Below are 15,044 nucleotides of genomic sequence, written 5' to 3' on the forward strand. Positions count from 1 at the left end.
TCCCATCCCAAAGACCTTTAGATAAGACATTCTCTCAGACACTTTGTGTCACCTAGCCAAATCCTTTTCATCTTTTAGGCTGCCCCTAACCCGCAGACCAGGTTTGATTCCCTTCTTAAAATCTCTCACGGCGTCTTGTACTTCTTTTAGTATGGTAACAGAAAAACCGTGTAATTACTGAACGTCTGTCTTGCTGGCTCTAAGTGTAAACTCCATGTGGCCAGGGGCCCTGTTTATCTTGTTTGTTGCTAAATCCCCAGAGCTTAGCACATACTTGGCACCAAAAATAAAAAAAATACTTGTAAACTGAGCAGAAGAATTATCAGCTAAGGAGGAAAGAAATACTCTAGTCTCCTTGGCATGGACTAGACCTGCTGAGTGTGGAAGAAGGCCTGCCCAGGCAGACACAGGGAGCGCGCTGGGCCCCCTTGGCAGAGTGGTTAGCAAACCAAAGGATAAATGAGTATAACTATGCAATATTCCCCGCCTCCCCCCCCCCCCCAAACAATTTTTAAGTGATCAGGAAATGGTCAGGGTAAAATTTTAATTCTGCAACAAAATATAATCCAACTTTAATAGTGCTAAAACCTCAATCGAAGAAATTTCAACTCAGAACCCTGAAGGCCAAAGTGAAAGCCGCGCACCGGTTTTGCCCACCCGGTAGATGAGTCATTCAATCAACTGTGCCCCTATGGTTATCGTTGTTTATCTTTAGTTACAGCCCTTTTATTTATATATATGTTTTATCTTTATTTTTGCAAATGTTTTATCATCTCTTTCCTGATTCCTCGAAACAGTCCTAGGCGGAGAGAGCTGGTCCCCATGGCCTGGGCTATGAAGAAATGTTTCCTCTTTCAAAGACTCTAGTTTTGGGACGATAAGCGTTGCTAAAGAGGAAGCAATCAAACCTACGGTGAGGGCTCTGCCCTCCGCCCAGCCGGCGGCTTCCTGGTTTTTAGGCGCTTTCAGATCCTCCCGCGACTCGACTGCGATCAAACTGGGTCGCCATTCACTTGTTGCGATCACGTCTCTCAATCTGTTCACCTTAAGACACCACACCCAAGTCGATGGTGGAAAGCCCACCCGTTTCTCCCAACCGCGAAGCCCAGTCTGCAGTGTTCGCCAGCGTGACATCAACACGAATCCTACGTTCGGACACTTTTACTTTCATTCATTTTGCAACAAGTGCGCAGTTGCCTTCCCTGCCGTGCGGTCCAGGAGCCTCCTGAGGGGCGCGGGCCCGGGGGCGGGGAGCCGTCGGCAGGGCGCCCCACGTCCCCGGAGGCTGGTCGGCCGGGCTGTTCCCGGAAACCGCCCCTGGGAGGGACGCCGCGAGGGGACTGCGCAGGACGCGGTGACACCAAAACAGAGCTCGGTGATTCAATCACCTCAGGGCACTGCTTTCCAAAGACAACGCTGCTTTCGCAGGGCTACGCTTCTCCAACTTCCACAGAGCCTTTCCCACGGCTGGGGGCCCACAGCTCCTGGCCGCCGCCCCCGGCGAACCGTCCAGGGACCACCGGCGGCCCTCCGCCCTAGCGACCAAACGGCTCCCACCGCTCCCGCCAGCCCCTCCTGGCAGCGGCCAACGCCTCCGCCACGTGCCCGCCTCCCGCAGCCAGGCCGCCCGCGATTGGCTGGCGGTGCTGCCCATCGCGAGGGGAGGGCGCGTCGCTCGCAGGTCGGCGCTCCCATTGGTCCTGCGGCGGCGGTAGCGCGCGCGACCCGGGCGAGGAAGGGAAGCCGGCGGCTGCGGAACGGGCGGAGGCTGTGGGTTTCGTAACCGTCGCTCCTCCTCGCTGCGAGGCCTGGGTCGGGTCGGGCCGCGCCGCGCGGGGCCGCTTGGAGTGGAGGCCGCCTGGGGGCGGGCGGGCTGGAGGCGCAGGTAAGGAGGCCGCGGACTGGCGGGCGGGCTGGGGTGGGGGGTTGGAGGAGGAGGAGAAGGCCGCGGCGGAGCCGGCCGCTCGCGTGGGCGCAGGCCCAGCCCGAGGAGATCAAGAGCGGCGGCCGGCTGGCCGGGAAGGCCCCGCGCTGCCGGCGTCGCGGGCGGCGGCCCCGCGCGGCGTCTGATGCAACCTGCCGGCAACACCCGGCGGGGCGCTGAGCTCATCCCTGGCTGCCGCTCAGCGCCGGGCCCCGCCCGCCGACCCCCGCGTTTCCCGGGCGCCCCTCGCTGCCGGCCGGGGACAGGACGGAAGACGAGATGCGCCCCCTCCAAAGCCCGGCTGTCTGTGCTAGTGCGGTGGTGACAAGCTCGGCTCGTATTGGCCCCTGGGGATAAAGGGTGTTCCCAGGAGAGCCGGAGGTGGACCGCATCTTATTTTAGTGCCACATAGGATATGTGCTGCTCCTCCAGAACTGCTCCATGTGGGGTCGTCGAGAATTCTGCTCAGAAGTCAATAGAGGGATAGTCAGGGAGAGCAGTTGATTTTTACTTTGTGACTTTACAGAAATACTATTGTGTCACTTACGGAGCCTTAGCCTGAATACCCCGCTGTTTACTGTTGAACGCAGGTGAGATGAATGTACGGCAGCCACGAGTTGAATTGGAAAGGGCTGGGTTAGCGGGTGGAGGGAACACAGCAGGGAACAGCTAGCCGAGATGTCTAAGGTGGAGAGGATGGGATTGCAGGTTTGAGGGGAAGGATAATCTGTTCCAAGTAAGCTTGTATGTTTTTCTTCAGAAGGTTTAAGCGTTTGGTTTTCCTCTTGTCTGAGGTTTATGCTTAATCAGGCATCTTAAAATGTTTTAGTTTCAGGTAGGTTTTAACATTAGGGGCTGCACAAAAATTGGTAGTTCTGTTTCTGAGTCTACACTCATTTGAATCCTTATTTTTGAAGAGCTTGTCTCTAAAGTCAGATAGGTTATGCGACTCCCAAAGAAGTTTTCGAAGTAAAATACTGTAAGGGCTTGCTTTACCAAGAAATTCTGCATCCAAGTTTTTGATATTTAAAAGTTAAAATCTGGACAGCTATCACCACTTGAGTGGTATTTGGGATAAGCTGTTCTTAAAGTTGATTCCTTGTTTCTGGAAGAAATTACTGTAAACAAGGTTAAATAATTACAGGATGCTAATGGGCTGAAGAATTTTTCAACTTCTTGATTCCTGCTTCTGATGGGCACCCTTGGCTGATTCAGTCATTTTTAATACGTGCCTAAAAAAACAGAAACAAAACTTTTTTTCCCCTCCCCCAGAATATCCTTTAAATTCTCAAGAGCACACCAGCAAGGTTATCTGATCATGGAGAGGTGGTTTCCTCCCTAGGGATTTAGACAGCACATGTTGAGTGCTTAGTAAAGACAAATAGGACCTCATGAGGGCTGAATTTGGACGTAAGGTCTAAGATTGCCGCAGCTGATCACAGTAATGATAAATGCAGGTGGCCACAGTTCCAGGTTTATTGCATATTCTCGAGAGAGGATGCCTTCATGGGTTCTTATACTGGTATCTTGTACTAGTAGTTAACGTACATTGTTCTACCTTGTAGGCTTTCCAGCCCTATCAGTAAAAACAAACAGAACACATCTCCTAATAGATGTATATTTATAAATAATGTGTGTGTACTGTTTCTTTGTGTATGTTATCACACCAAAAGTGGATTTTAAAATGACATTTAAAAAAGACAAATGACCATACATTTTCTTCTCATTTATATACTCCCTGAAGGGATGGACCCTCCTTCATGGACCCCTGTTTTGGGTCATGGAGCAAGCAGTACAACTAAATGGAAAGAACTGCTCCCTTGGATATCTACTGACTTTGACTGCTTACCTTGACTTTACTTGTAGTACAGAGTTGTCACACGCTGGCAGCACATGCCTAAGAACTTGAGATTATTAATTGGAAAACAATGAGACTAAGTAGAAAATAACTGAAATGAAGCAAAGGCTAGGCAAGAATGGTGTTCACTGTATAGACTGGGGACTTGTGGTAGCAAATGGAACTGTATTTTTATTTTCCCACAAACAGGATCAAATCCAAGGTATTAACCGTACACTTTTAAGACTCTGAACTTTAGGTAGTAAGACCATGATATCTTAGTAATACTCTTGATTTAATTACGATTATTTTAAGAGATTTTAATCTAGAGTGCCTCATTTTTATAAGACTTTTATTAAAAAACATTTTCTCTTAGCCTTTGGAGCCTATATTCAACAAGTATTCTTTAAGCACCACCACTGTCTGCCTAGCCCTGCACCAGACGCTGGGCCTGTGGAGATGAGGGCAGAGTCCTGCCTCTAGGTCTCTAGGTTAGTCTGCGGGGAGACACACTGTAGAGTTGGTGTTGACAAAGAGACCCAGGGAACGAACTGGACAGAAGCACAAAGAAAAGAGAAAGCCCCGGCCATTTAGAGGCCTGGTGGTGGTTTAGTATTGAGGTGTGAAGTATAGGGGAGCGGGGGCTAGAGGGAGGCTTAATACCTTGGATCTAATCCTGCTTGTGGGAGCCACAGAATTTTCAACAAGAGCGTGTGATACACTTGGGTTTGAGTGTTAGATTGCTCTGGAGACAGTGGTTGGAGGGAACATGCTAAATAAACCAGAGGAGACCAGTGCCCCTGAGAGATGATGTCAGCCTGAGCCATGATGTCAGCCTGAGGTAATTCTGTGGCATTGGGATGGAGAGGGATGGTGGATGTAAAGTTTTTTTCCCTGGGTGGGGGTAGAATTGCCACCTGTTAGTGATTGAACAGATTTGGAGAAAGGGAGAAACATCTATAAATATTTTGGCATGTAGACCTTCACTGAGGAAATTTGAGTGAAAAATTTATTTTGGGGGACCAGGAAGGAATGTCTGATTGTACATATGTGGGGGAAAATGACAAGAGGTTAGAAAATTCTTGACATGTTTATTTTCCCAAATGAAAATTGATTTTTGTTTTACTCATTCTAACATTGAGTTTTCAGGGTGTTACTGATTTGAATGAAGACATTTGAATTTTAAAAATGTTCCCCAGTTTTAAAGATCTGTTGTCATCTGCAGTAGTGGCTTTCAAACTTCGGTGTCATCAGAATTGCGTGGAGGTCCTATTAAAACAAGATTGCTCAGCCAGCCCTATTCCTAGAGCTCCTGATTCCTAGATCTGGGCAGCCTGAGAATTTGTAATTCTAACAAGTTCCCAAATGATGATGTTGCTGGTCCAAGGACCACACTTTGAGTGCTACTGCTCTTCGGTTTTCCTACTGCTTCCTGCTTGAATGATTCATATTCAGGGAAACAAGGCGCCACCCTGCTTCCTGTAGACTGAACTTTGGAATAGTATTTGTCCACATAGGAGCCAGACTTGCATGTAGGGTTGAATGTCCAGATTTGAAGTAAACTTATTTTATTGGCTATTGTAGGGGCTCAAATGTTTGTGGAAGGAACAAAAGCACAAATGACAGGGTAAACTGTAAAATGTGTAAATTTTAGAGGCAGCTATTTGCTCAGTGTAAAAACAAAACCAATAATCTGTTGGGAGTTAAGTCTTTCAGACCATTTGGCTCTTTGACTCCCTTTGCTTGGTTCATTTTCCTTAATGGATATCTCTTCACTTTAAGAGCTACTTTCTTGGCTTGTCTTTAGTTGAAGGACTTTTTTTTTAATCCTCACCTAAGGATATTTTTTCCATTGCTTTTTAAGGGGGGCGGGGAGAGAAACATTAATGTGAGAGACATCGATTGGTTGCCTCCTGCACGAGCCCCAACCGGGGCTGGGGATTGAACCTGCATCCCAGGTACATGCCCTTGACTGGGAATTGAACCCTCGACCCTTCTGTGCTCGGGCTGACGCTCTAACCACTTAGCCATAGTGGCCGGGGCTAAAGGACTTTTTTTAAAAAAACCAACAACATTTTTGGAGTTCTTTTTATTACCTCAAGTTTCCCTTTCTTACAGTTTTACCAGTTTGATGATACTCTTTGTTTTCAAGCCAAAGGGCTCATTTTCAAAACCTCGCCTACTGTGTTCAGCCTAGTACTTTGCTTGGCAAGATGAGTCAGACTGAGGTAAAAGAGCCCTTCCCTATCTTTGGGTACAAAAATGGGCATGGACATCAATGAGTTTGGAGCCTTTAATAAGAGTTTTCAGTGATGGCAGTTGATGGTGTGTTGTCGGTCAGAAGGCATTTTACCGTTCTACATCCCCCTTTGTTACTGTTGAGGTGACTATAGAGATTAGCTTTAAAAACTAAATATAAGTGGTACACTGTGTATGAAATGAGAGAAATAAGATGACATGGTCATGATTGTTGAGCTGATCCCAGGAGAGGTGCTCAATGAGCTCTTTAAAACTGAATAAAACACTTATGTTCACTTTCTACCAAATAGGTAATTGTCTGGGAAATTGTGAAGTGTCCATTCCTGACCATAGCCTTGGAGTAGATATCCATCATGGTTTGGAAGGGAGCTTTCTATCTTGCTGTAGTACTGGAGTGAAACAGATGCCCCACTAGCTCAAGGCTGCCTGTGTGGCTTTAAAAACAGTTGAAAGTAATGATATATGGACTTAAAAAAAAAAATTGTTGGTTATCAAATGATCTTTAATTGAAATATTTTCCGTTGTTTAATTTATTGATTTGAGAGAGAGAGAGGGAGGAGGAAAGAGAAACATCGTTTTATTGTCCCACTTACCTATGCATTCATTGGTTGATTCTTGTATGTGCCCTGACCAGGGATCAAACCCACAACCTTGGTGTATTGGGACAACACTCTAACCAACTGAGCTTCCCTGTTGATGCCACCTATGATGTCATGAGGCTGGTAGCCATCAACATTGCAGCCCGCAGACTGGGCAGTCCCCTGAATCTCTTTAATGGTTCCAGAGAGCTCTCTAGCTAAAGATTGGTGCTGCATCTGTTGGGCATTGTTGGCAGTCTCATCAAAAGTGGTTATTTCCACTATGCTTAATGTTTATTTGGTTCTTTCTGTCTCTTGGTGTTTCTTTGAGGGCTTTGATGACCAGGGCAGATGCACAAGGTACTGCTCAATCTGGGCCTCTCTGTTCTGAATGGTCAGTTTCATTGTAATCCTCAGACTCTTCCAATCACTGATTGCTTTGGCGATGCCATCACCAACCTTTATTGGATACAGACCCAAGGAGTCGATCAATCTTGGGGGTCAGGGCAGACGTGGCATCAACTTCCCCACTGGTGCAACTTAAGTATATGACTGATCTTGTTGGACTCGAACTTCGGCGGCATGGGGGAGATGGCTGGTGTTGGATGAACCTGGATTCGGGATGACTGAAGAAAGTTGCTTAAAGGTCACCTTCGAGCCGAAAACCGAAAGGGTATATGGACTTTTTAAAAGCAAAGATTTTATAAAGCAGACATCCGTTCATATAGAAATGCCCGGCTAAAGGTTTGGGTGAAGCTACTGGTGTTTACTAACTGAGCTTCTCTGAAGAACTGTGAGATATACTCATTTGAGGCATTTCATAATTATGGCTCCAGGTTTTTTTATCATACAGCTTTAGTAGTTTTGTGAAAAGAGAAAGGTATAGTTTTATGGTTCACAACACTGCTTTCTAAATTTTTAAGAATGCTATGACTTCTTGATGGACACGGTTCACTCAGCTTAGCCAGTTTGTCTTGAAGTGACTTTATGATGATAAAATAGGTGTGCTTTTTGACACATCTTGAGGCAGCTGTAGTGACCTAGTTGAATTTATAGTAACCCAGATATGACTAGTTTTTGAAACTGTGATTTCATGTCTGAAGCAGCAGTAGTTATTTCAGGACCGGTATGTCCCCTGAGCTCCCCCGGCAGTGAGGTGGGCGCAGGCACTGCAGCTGCTCAGTCTCTGTCTAGCCTCAGTCCCAGTACTTGCAGTTCCTGGACTTCTGTTTCTTTCCTTGTGGTTTTAGTTTGACTATGTTTAGATGTGTTTTTTAATTATGTCAACAAGAAAGAAACACTATGAGAAGCATGGTGGAATGGGGAAGCATATTGGGTGTCTCAGAGCTCCTAAATCTATGATTCAAGAAACTAACTTAGGAAATCTCTGTAAACTATTACTGAGGTCATTCAAAAAATAAAAACAAGCCAAAACCCACCTTTTCAAAATATCCCATGAAACACCCTCTGGGAAAGAAGTCAAGTCCTTGGTGACGCACTCTGCCTATTGGAATAAGGAGCATGTAGCGACCCTAGGACAGTATTCTCGATGAACACGAGTGGGGCGTTCTGCTGCAGCATTGGATTTCAACTTCAATCAGCAATGGAAGCTTTTCCCCCTTGCACTGTCGGTGTCTCTTCTATTATAATTGAACTCACCTATTCCCTGTTCAAACCAAACATCTCAAATTTCTCTCTGGCAGATTGCCAAGCACTAGTAGTTCATATGTGTTGTCTAATTAGTGGTATTCTTGTGTTTTTCCTCCCATTTTTGAAAACAGTCACAGATGGGCAGTACCCTCAGGGGTTCATGTGGGCTGAATTTGGCCTTATGGTGCTTCTCTACTAGCTTACCTTCCTCAGTTAAATGGCTTAGACTTCTGAAACATTGGAACAGTTGGCAGCTGCTGTAGACTTTCCTCAGCATAATCAATGTTGGCCTTCTGTTAGGTACATGCACGTTTAATCTCATTTGATCTTGTCATTTCAAATATTTTAATGCAGTTTATTCTTCAACTAGGTACATGTGAAGATTTCTTGGCAGTGTAGAGTGGAAACCATTGATCACTGTGCCCTCATTTCTGCCTGTTCTGTGTTGGCAAGGGAGAGTGCCCAAATGAGCAAGATATCGCAGCAGAACAGTACTCCAGGAGTGAACGGAATAAGCGTTATTCACACTCCAGCTCATGCCAGCGGCTTGCAGCAGGTTCCTCAGCTGGTGCCTGCTGGCCCTGGGGGAGGAGGCAAGGCGGCGCCTCCAAGCAAGCAAAGCAAAAAGAGCTCACCCATGGATCGAAACAGTGATGAGTATCGTCAGCGCAGAGAAAGGAACAACATGGCTGTGAAAAAGAGCCGGTTGAAAAGCAAGCAGAAAGCACAGGATACCCTGCAGAGAGTGAATCAGCTCAAAGAAGAGAATGAACGGTTGGAAGCAAAAATTAAACTGCTGACTAAGGAATTAAGTGTACTGAAAGATTTGTTTCTTGAGCATGCGCACAACCTTGCAGACAACGTGCAACCCAGTAGCACTGAAAATATGACAAATTCTGATAATGCAGGACAGTAGATGGCACCCCTCCTGACTTCACTACTTGTGGCTTGAACATTAAAGGTGTGGCGACCTACACCACTCGTGTCAATGGTTGAACATTGTCTTGTTCCCCAAAGATCCATTGAAGGTTGTTTTCTAGGATCAGCACTGAAGAATTGATTAGCTAAAATGTTAGCCATGTAATTAGAATTTCTGGTTTTAAATGATACTGGGACAAACAAATTTTTAAGGTATATGGTAAAAAAAAAAAAAAAAAAAAAAAGTCCCAGACCTGGGTGTTCTTAATAAATCCTGACTTCCCAAGAAGTGCTTCTTTTTTAGGTTAACAAAAGGAATGAGGAACTGGCAGGTCACACAGAAAGTTCTGGGTTTTGATGGATATGGTTAATTGGATTAAGAGTTGAATGCTGTTTGTGATAATCTATTTGTGATTTTATTCTAAATTATGTATTAAAAATCCTTAGGGCTATAGAAACCAATCACTTTGTAATTTGGAGTGATGTTATGTATAGCATAAACCTTGGTTTAGCATAAATATTACTGGTTCCCCAATAAGTATAAGTTTTTGAGTAGCAATGTCAGGTTAAGTAAAGAAACCCCATTGCATTTTAAAGGCAGTATGCAGCCATTTGGCTTAAAAATATAACACTTAGGAAGCATATAGGTTTTTAAGAAATACAAGTAAAGCATATTAGAATTATGCTTTTGGGATACCTTTGGGTTATTGGATTAGCATTTTTTTTGGTATCCTTTAAAAAAACACACCAAACTCAGTAGTTTATAGAAACTTATGTACTAAAATTTTAGTTTCTGCAGATGCTAGTAAAGTAAGCATTTTTTTTTTTTTTAAATACCATTTTGACAACCAACTTAGTAAACAAAATGTCTTAGTAGTTTAATCACAGAAGCTACTGATTAGGAGTTGGAATTCCAGTTCAGTAGGTAGTTTGACTTGTGTTGAAATATCTGCTATGGGGCCATGAGTTTTAAAGGCAAAAACTTCTTATGAAGGACTATTTGGTGTTTGGACTTAACCAAGTGATTATGAGAAAAATGCGTCAACTCCCAAAATAATAGTCTAAGAAAACTTGAAAGTGTAAGGTTTAACCTTTAATTTATTTCACTTAAATACATCTTTTTATATTTTTGTGATATTTCTTTTTCGAGTTAGCTGTTCTTCCAGACTTTTTGTACCACTGCTTCTGTTTAGTTATTTGTATGCTTTTATATCCCATAAGTTATTTTAGAAAGAAAATACTGATAACACTCAGGATATTGACATTTTTATTGAGACTAAGAATATGGCAATCAAGTCGGGAATCTCTAGTCTGATTGATATCAATGTTGGTAGTTCTGATTGTCCTTGTCGACTTTATTTTTAGCAGCACAATTCTGGCTAAAATTTGTTGGCTTTGTGGGTGGTTTTTTTTCCTCTTTTTTAATTTTTATTTTTTTGGTGTCTGGGCTGGTGACAAGAGACTGAGTCACGTCTGATTTAAAAAGTTTTTGTTACCAGGTATCTCATTTGAATGTGGGTTTTTTTTGGCCACATTGCTGTTTCATACTAGGACCTGGAACAGTGTAACCAGCATGTAACTTAAGTTGTCCCCTTGCGTTGGTGGAAGAGCGCTGTCTGTGTTCTTCTGGGCAGAAGACATCACAGCTCCCTGAAACTCAGCAAAGCCATTATTAAGGCCACGAGCCTGCCATGAGCCCCTTTTGCAAGTGACAGGAACCCACTGTTGTTCCATGAGAGCTGCTGTCCCAGGAGGGTTAACTCCCTATAGAGCCAGGAGACAGAATAGGGGCTTCTGTTAGGGTCTAACACCAGTTTACTTTGGTTGGACTATTGACCTACTGGTAATAGGTGTTTTGAATAACAAACTAGGAGATACCCACAGATCCTACTGACTCTTTAATAGCTGATCAATGTTATATAATTAACCTAATTGGAGATGCAGTTAGGTCACTTGAATCTTTAAGCACCAATAGTAGGTGTTACAGACATTTTAATATCTTACTAAAAAATATCTTTCAGAAATTGATGTCTCCATGGAATGAATGTTTACCAGTTATATGAATTGACTTAACTCTCTTAGAAAAGAAGCTTTAGGGAAATCATCAGGAGTGTGTACTCAATATTTCAAATCAGAACATGAAATTGGGAATTTGGAAAAATGAGTTCAAGCTTTCTTGTTACCTATGCAAATGAAAACTTGAGCACAAGCAGCCCTTTATGCATAGTACAAAAATGTTAACTATTGTCTTCACTGTCTTACTGAAGTGTTTGGGAATGCAAGTTCTTAGTTTGATAGATTTAGATTTATCAGTATAAAATGGAGGGAGATCAAGTATGGGGGATGGGTAAGTTTAGAGCTTTGGGAACTATAAAATGACTTCTGTAACTTTTGTTCTGTAGGTTACTTATGGAACCATTAGGATTTGATCTGCCTTTGCTGGCAGGTCCCGTTGTTTAGGAACTAGGCTTCAGTATGTAAGTTTCTAGCTGTACCCGAGTCTCCCGGATGGGTGCTTTGACTGGTCTTGGCTGCAAGTGGTGAGATCAAGAGCAGCTCTTCCTGGTGTCTGGCCCCTTTCAGTTTTGGGGATGTGAGCTCAGATACTTTGGACATTCTTACTAAGAAGTAGTAAGATTTTAATAAAATATGACCAGAAGAGGGTCACATGACCAGTCACGAGTATGAAATTCTCAAATTTACATAAAGTATGTATAACTTGATAATAAAGGAAATCATAGCAGTTTTTGCTATTTCTTAATCCCCATTAGAGACTTGAAACTATGTACCTGAACAACCCAGTTAGCACGCAAGTGCTTTTTGATGCCTTAGAAATAGGAAATCATTTTTTGTTTGATAAAAGCTAGGAAGGAGGGAATCCATTCTACAGCTGTTAGACCTGCCTCTCAGGAAAAAGTACTTAACTCGTTCTTTTTGTTCCTGGCTTTCCTCAGTTTGTGAGAATACTCTATTTTTTTAAATATAATTTTATTTCTTTCAATGAATTTGAAATAAAAAAACTTTGGAATAATGACTATTTCATTGTGGGTTTCTTTGTTAGATACCAAGAAAGCGTCCAGATGTTACACAACTCTGACTAGCAGGCAGATGCCCTGCTGTCCCCTGGGACAGGGCTGAGGTGGGGATGGGATGGACAAGCAGGGGTGTTTTGTCCAAGTCTGGATTTTCTTTAATGCATAGGAACAGTTTTCCGTGAATATAGAGCGCCTCTTTTGTTATGTTCTTTATCACCTGGTCTAATCTAAAAATGTATATTAGAATAGAGAAAGCAGTAACTGGTGTGGTTTCCATTTAGAGTGGCAGGAAATTTGTTCATATGATAGGAATGTCACAGTGAGGCCTTTCCCTTAATGATACAATTTATGGTATGTCTGTAGTTTTCATTTACATGATGCCATGGAATGTATAGAAATGAATTCATAAATATTGAGTCCAAGAAGCTGGCTTCAGTGTTTCAAGAGAAGATGCCATTTAGATACTTTTCTTCGATGATCCTTCAGTTATTTATGTCTTGGGAAATATCTCCTTATTGCATCTTAATGGAAATTGTAGTACAGCAATTATTTCTATGGGTAGCATGTCCCGTTTCATTTTTATGAATTAGTTGTAATTTAGAATCCAGGATCTTGTCTTGGGGAATTTTATAGACATAATTTGTGAAGGTACCAGCTCCTTAATAAAAGCACTTTTAGACTTGCTGCTTTCACTGCTTATGAGTATCTGGAGAGTTCATATGCACTTTACATATATTCAAAGGAGAACACCGACCCTGAATATTCTTTTCTGGCAGAACGCCCACTCCTCCCAGAACTCTAAGCCTGAAAGTCACGCAGAACTGTCTAGAGAATTTGGGGTTGTAGAACTGGGGTGGTTAGTGAGGCAGTCACACATGTTAAAACTTTTTGCAGTCTGAATACCCAAGTCTTGCCACTCCCTCTGAAATAGCTGCAAGAGCCAGATGCCCTGCCGCATCACCACCTTTCAGTTCTACCTCCTAAACGTCCCTCTTGCACCTGTTTCCCCTCCAGTCCCCTCCCCTCCCGCAGAGCCATCTTCCTCTCTGCCTGGACTTGGTCTCCCTGGACCACTGCATGCTTTCCAGACCTTTGGTTCCCCAGTGCGCACTGGATGAGGCTGACTTCATTTCCTTACATTCTGTCTCTCATCACTTTGCTCTGGCTACAGGCTTTCCCAAGCTCATCCCAGGGCCATCTTAGGACAGCTTTCCTTATGTCTTGGATAGCCTCCTCTCTCCCTCTTCACTTTCAACTCTCCGCTCTCAGCCCCCTGGCTTTCTAGACAAGGTGAATCCTGTTACCTTCCTTCCTGGCCCTTGTCAATGTTTCAGACGATGTATTCATGTTTGTTTAAGATGTATCCTCGATTTGTTGTTCCACTTATGCATTTGTTGGTTGCTTTTTGTATGTGCCCTAACCAGGGATTGAACCCACAACCTTGGTGTATCGAGATGACGTGCTAACCAACTGAGCCACACCAGCCAGGGAAGGAAGCATGTTTTTATCGCACACTGGCACATAGGAGATGCTCAGGTTATTTCTTGAGTGAATATGCAGGCCCTTCCAGGGTTTTAGAAAGTCATTTAGTGCTGTACAGCTTTCTGGAAGGATCTCTAATATATTTCTTAAGTTGTACAAATTTCTGCAGTGGGGAGGAGACGTAGGATTTGGCTACCTCCTTTGGAACGTGGGGCAGAGCAAGTGGCTACTGCTGGCCATCTGAGAACAGCACCTTCATGGACTGCCCCTTTGACTTTTGGACCTGGGCTAACCCAGTCACATCTGTGCTCCCAGTGTCCCTTCTGGACAAAGCTCTGAGTTCCTGAGATTTCTCCTTGTTCTTGTCTACTTGCTTGATGATCAGAAAACATTTACATGAAGTGAGCAGTTTTGGTATAAAATGTTTAAAGGAGAAAGATGTTTGTATCATTCAGCTATGTTTTTTAATTAACAAAACTAAATGGTTCATTTGGAGTTTTAACTTCAGCTGGTTTTATCTTTGGGGGGGCGGGGGGACTGAAATCCTAGACACCAGAATGTGTCTTCCACAAGCACAGCTGGGGTAGAGAGATACGGGGCAAACTCAAACTCCTGACACTCAGAAAGGCAATCACCCCTTAAACTCCTCAATGTCACAAATAACTCTGGCTATATCTGCACCAGCAGGAAACCTCAAGGATTAGATGTTACAAATCTAAGAAACAAGATAAATGGTTTCTTGGAACTGAGATTGGCCACATCACAGGCACTTTTGTGTCACTGCCATTGGAAGAAATCAATCTGTATTAAACTCTTCAGTGACTTCTCTAAATGTCTAGCTTGGGCTACAGAGTTCCCCACTGCATCATGGTTTCATTGCTGATGTCTTTTCTCACTTGTCCTGCACTGGGCTTAGAAACTCCTGGATGACAGCTCTGAGGAGACAAAGCTGGAGTGGTGCACAGAATTCTAGAAGCCGGCTCCAGGGGGTGGGGCAGTTCCGTGGGACCATGGGAGAACTGGGCACTCAGAGGTAAGGACAGGGACTCTGCCGCTGGCAGGGACTGGGCCCAGCTGGCCCTGGATGGCTCACAGCCTCAGAGTAGCATTTGGTCAGTGGGCTTACACTTAGGGAGGACGGAGGGTTTCAGCAAAGATGGAAGGAACGAGAAAGCTCCCCTTTGCATGGTGCTACCTCTGCCTTAGGTGCTGTCACCTGTCAGATGCTGGCTTTGCTAGCATGTCCTGTGTGAGAAGGAAATCAAGGATGAGGAATCTGCAGGTCTTAGGTTAGAAATAACTGTGTTAAGTGCTCCATAATTCTGCCCACTTCGGAAACCGCTTTGAGGCAGGAATCGTAT

At 44.0% G+C, this 15,044-nt stretch overlaps 1 protein-coding gene across 1 annotated transcript; it reads left to right on the forward strand.

Moving 5' to 3' along the window:
• Positions 1–1,795: 1,795 nt before the first annotated feature.
• CEBPG (CCAAT enhancer binding protein gamma) lies at positions 1,796–12,200 on the forward strand. The gene is made up of 2 exons (XM_081118186.1): positions 1,796–1,885; positions 8,619–12,200. The coding sequence occupies exon 2, from the start codon at positions 8,715–8,717 to the stop codon at positions 9,162–9,164; it is 450 nt and encodes a 149-aa protein (XP_080974312.1). The 5' UTR covers positions 1,796–1,885; positions 8,619–8,714; the 3' UTR covers positions 9,165–12,200.
• The last annotated feature ends 2,844 nt before the right edge of the window (positions 12,201–15,044 follow it).

The sequence above is a fragment of the Miniopterus schreibersii genome (assembly GCF_964146895.1).
Source record: "Miniopterus schreibersii genome assembly, chromosome: 18".
NCBI classification, from domain to species: domain Eukaryota; kingdom Metazoa; phylum Chordata; class Mammalia; order Chiroptera; family Miniopteridae; genus Miniopterus; species Miniopterus schreibersii.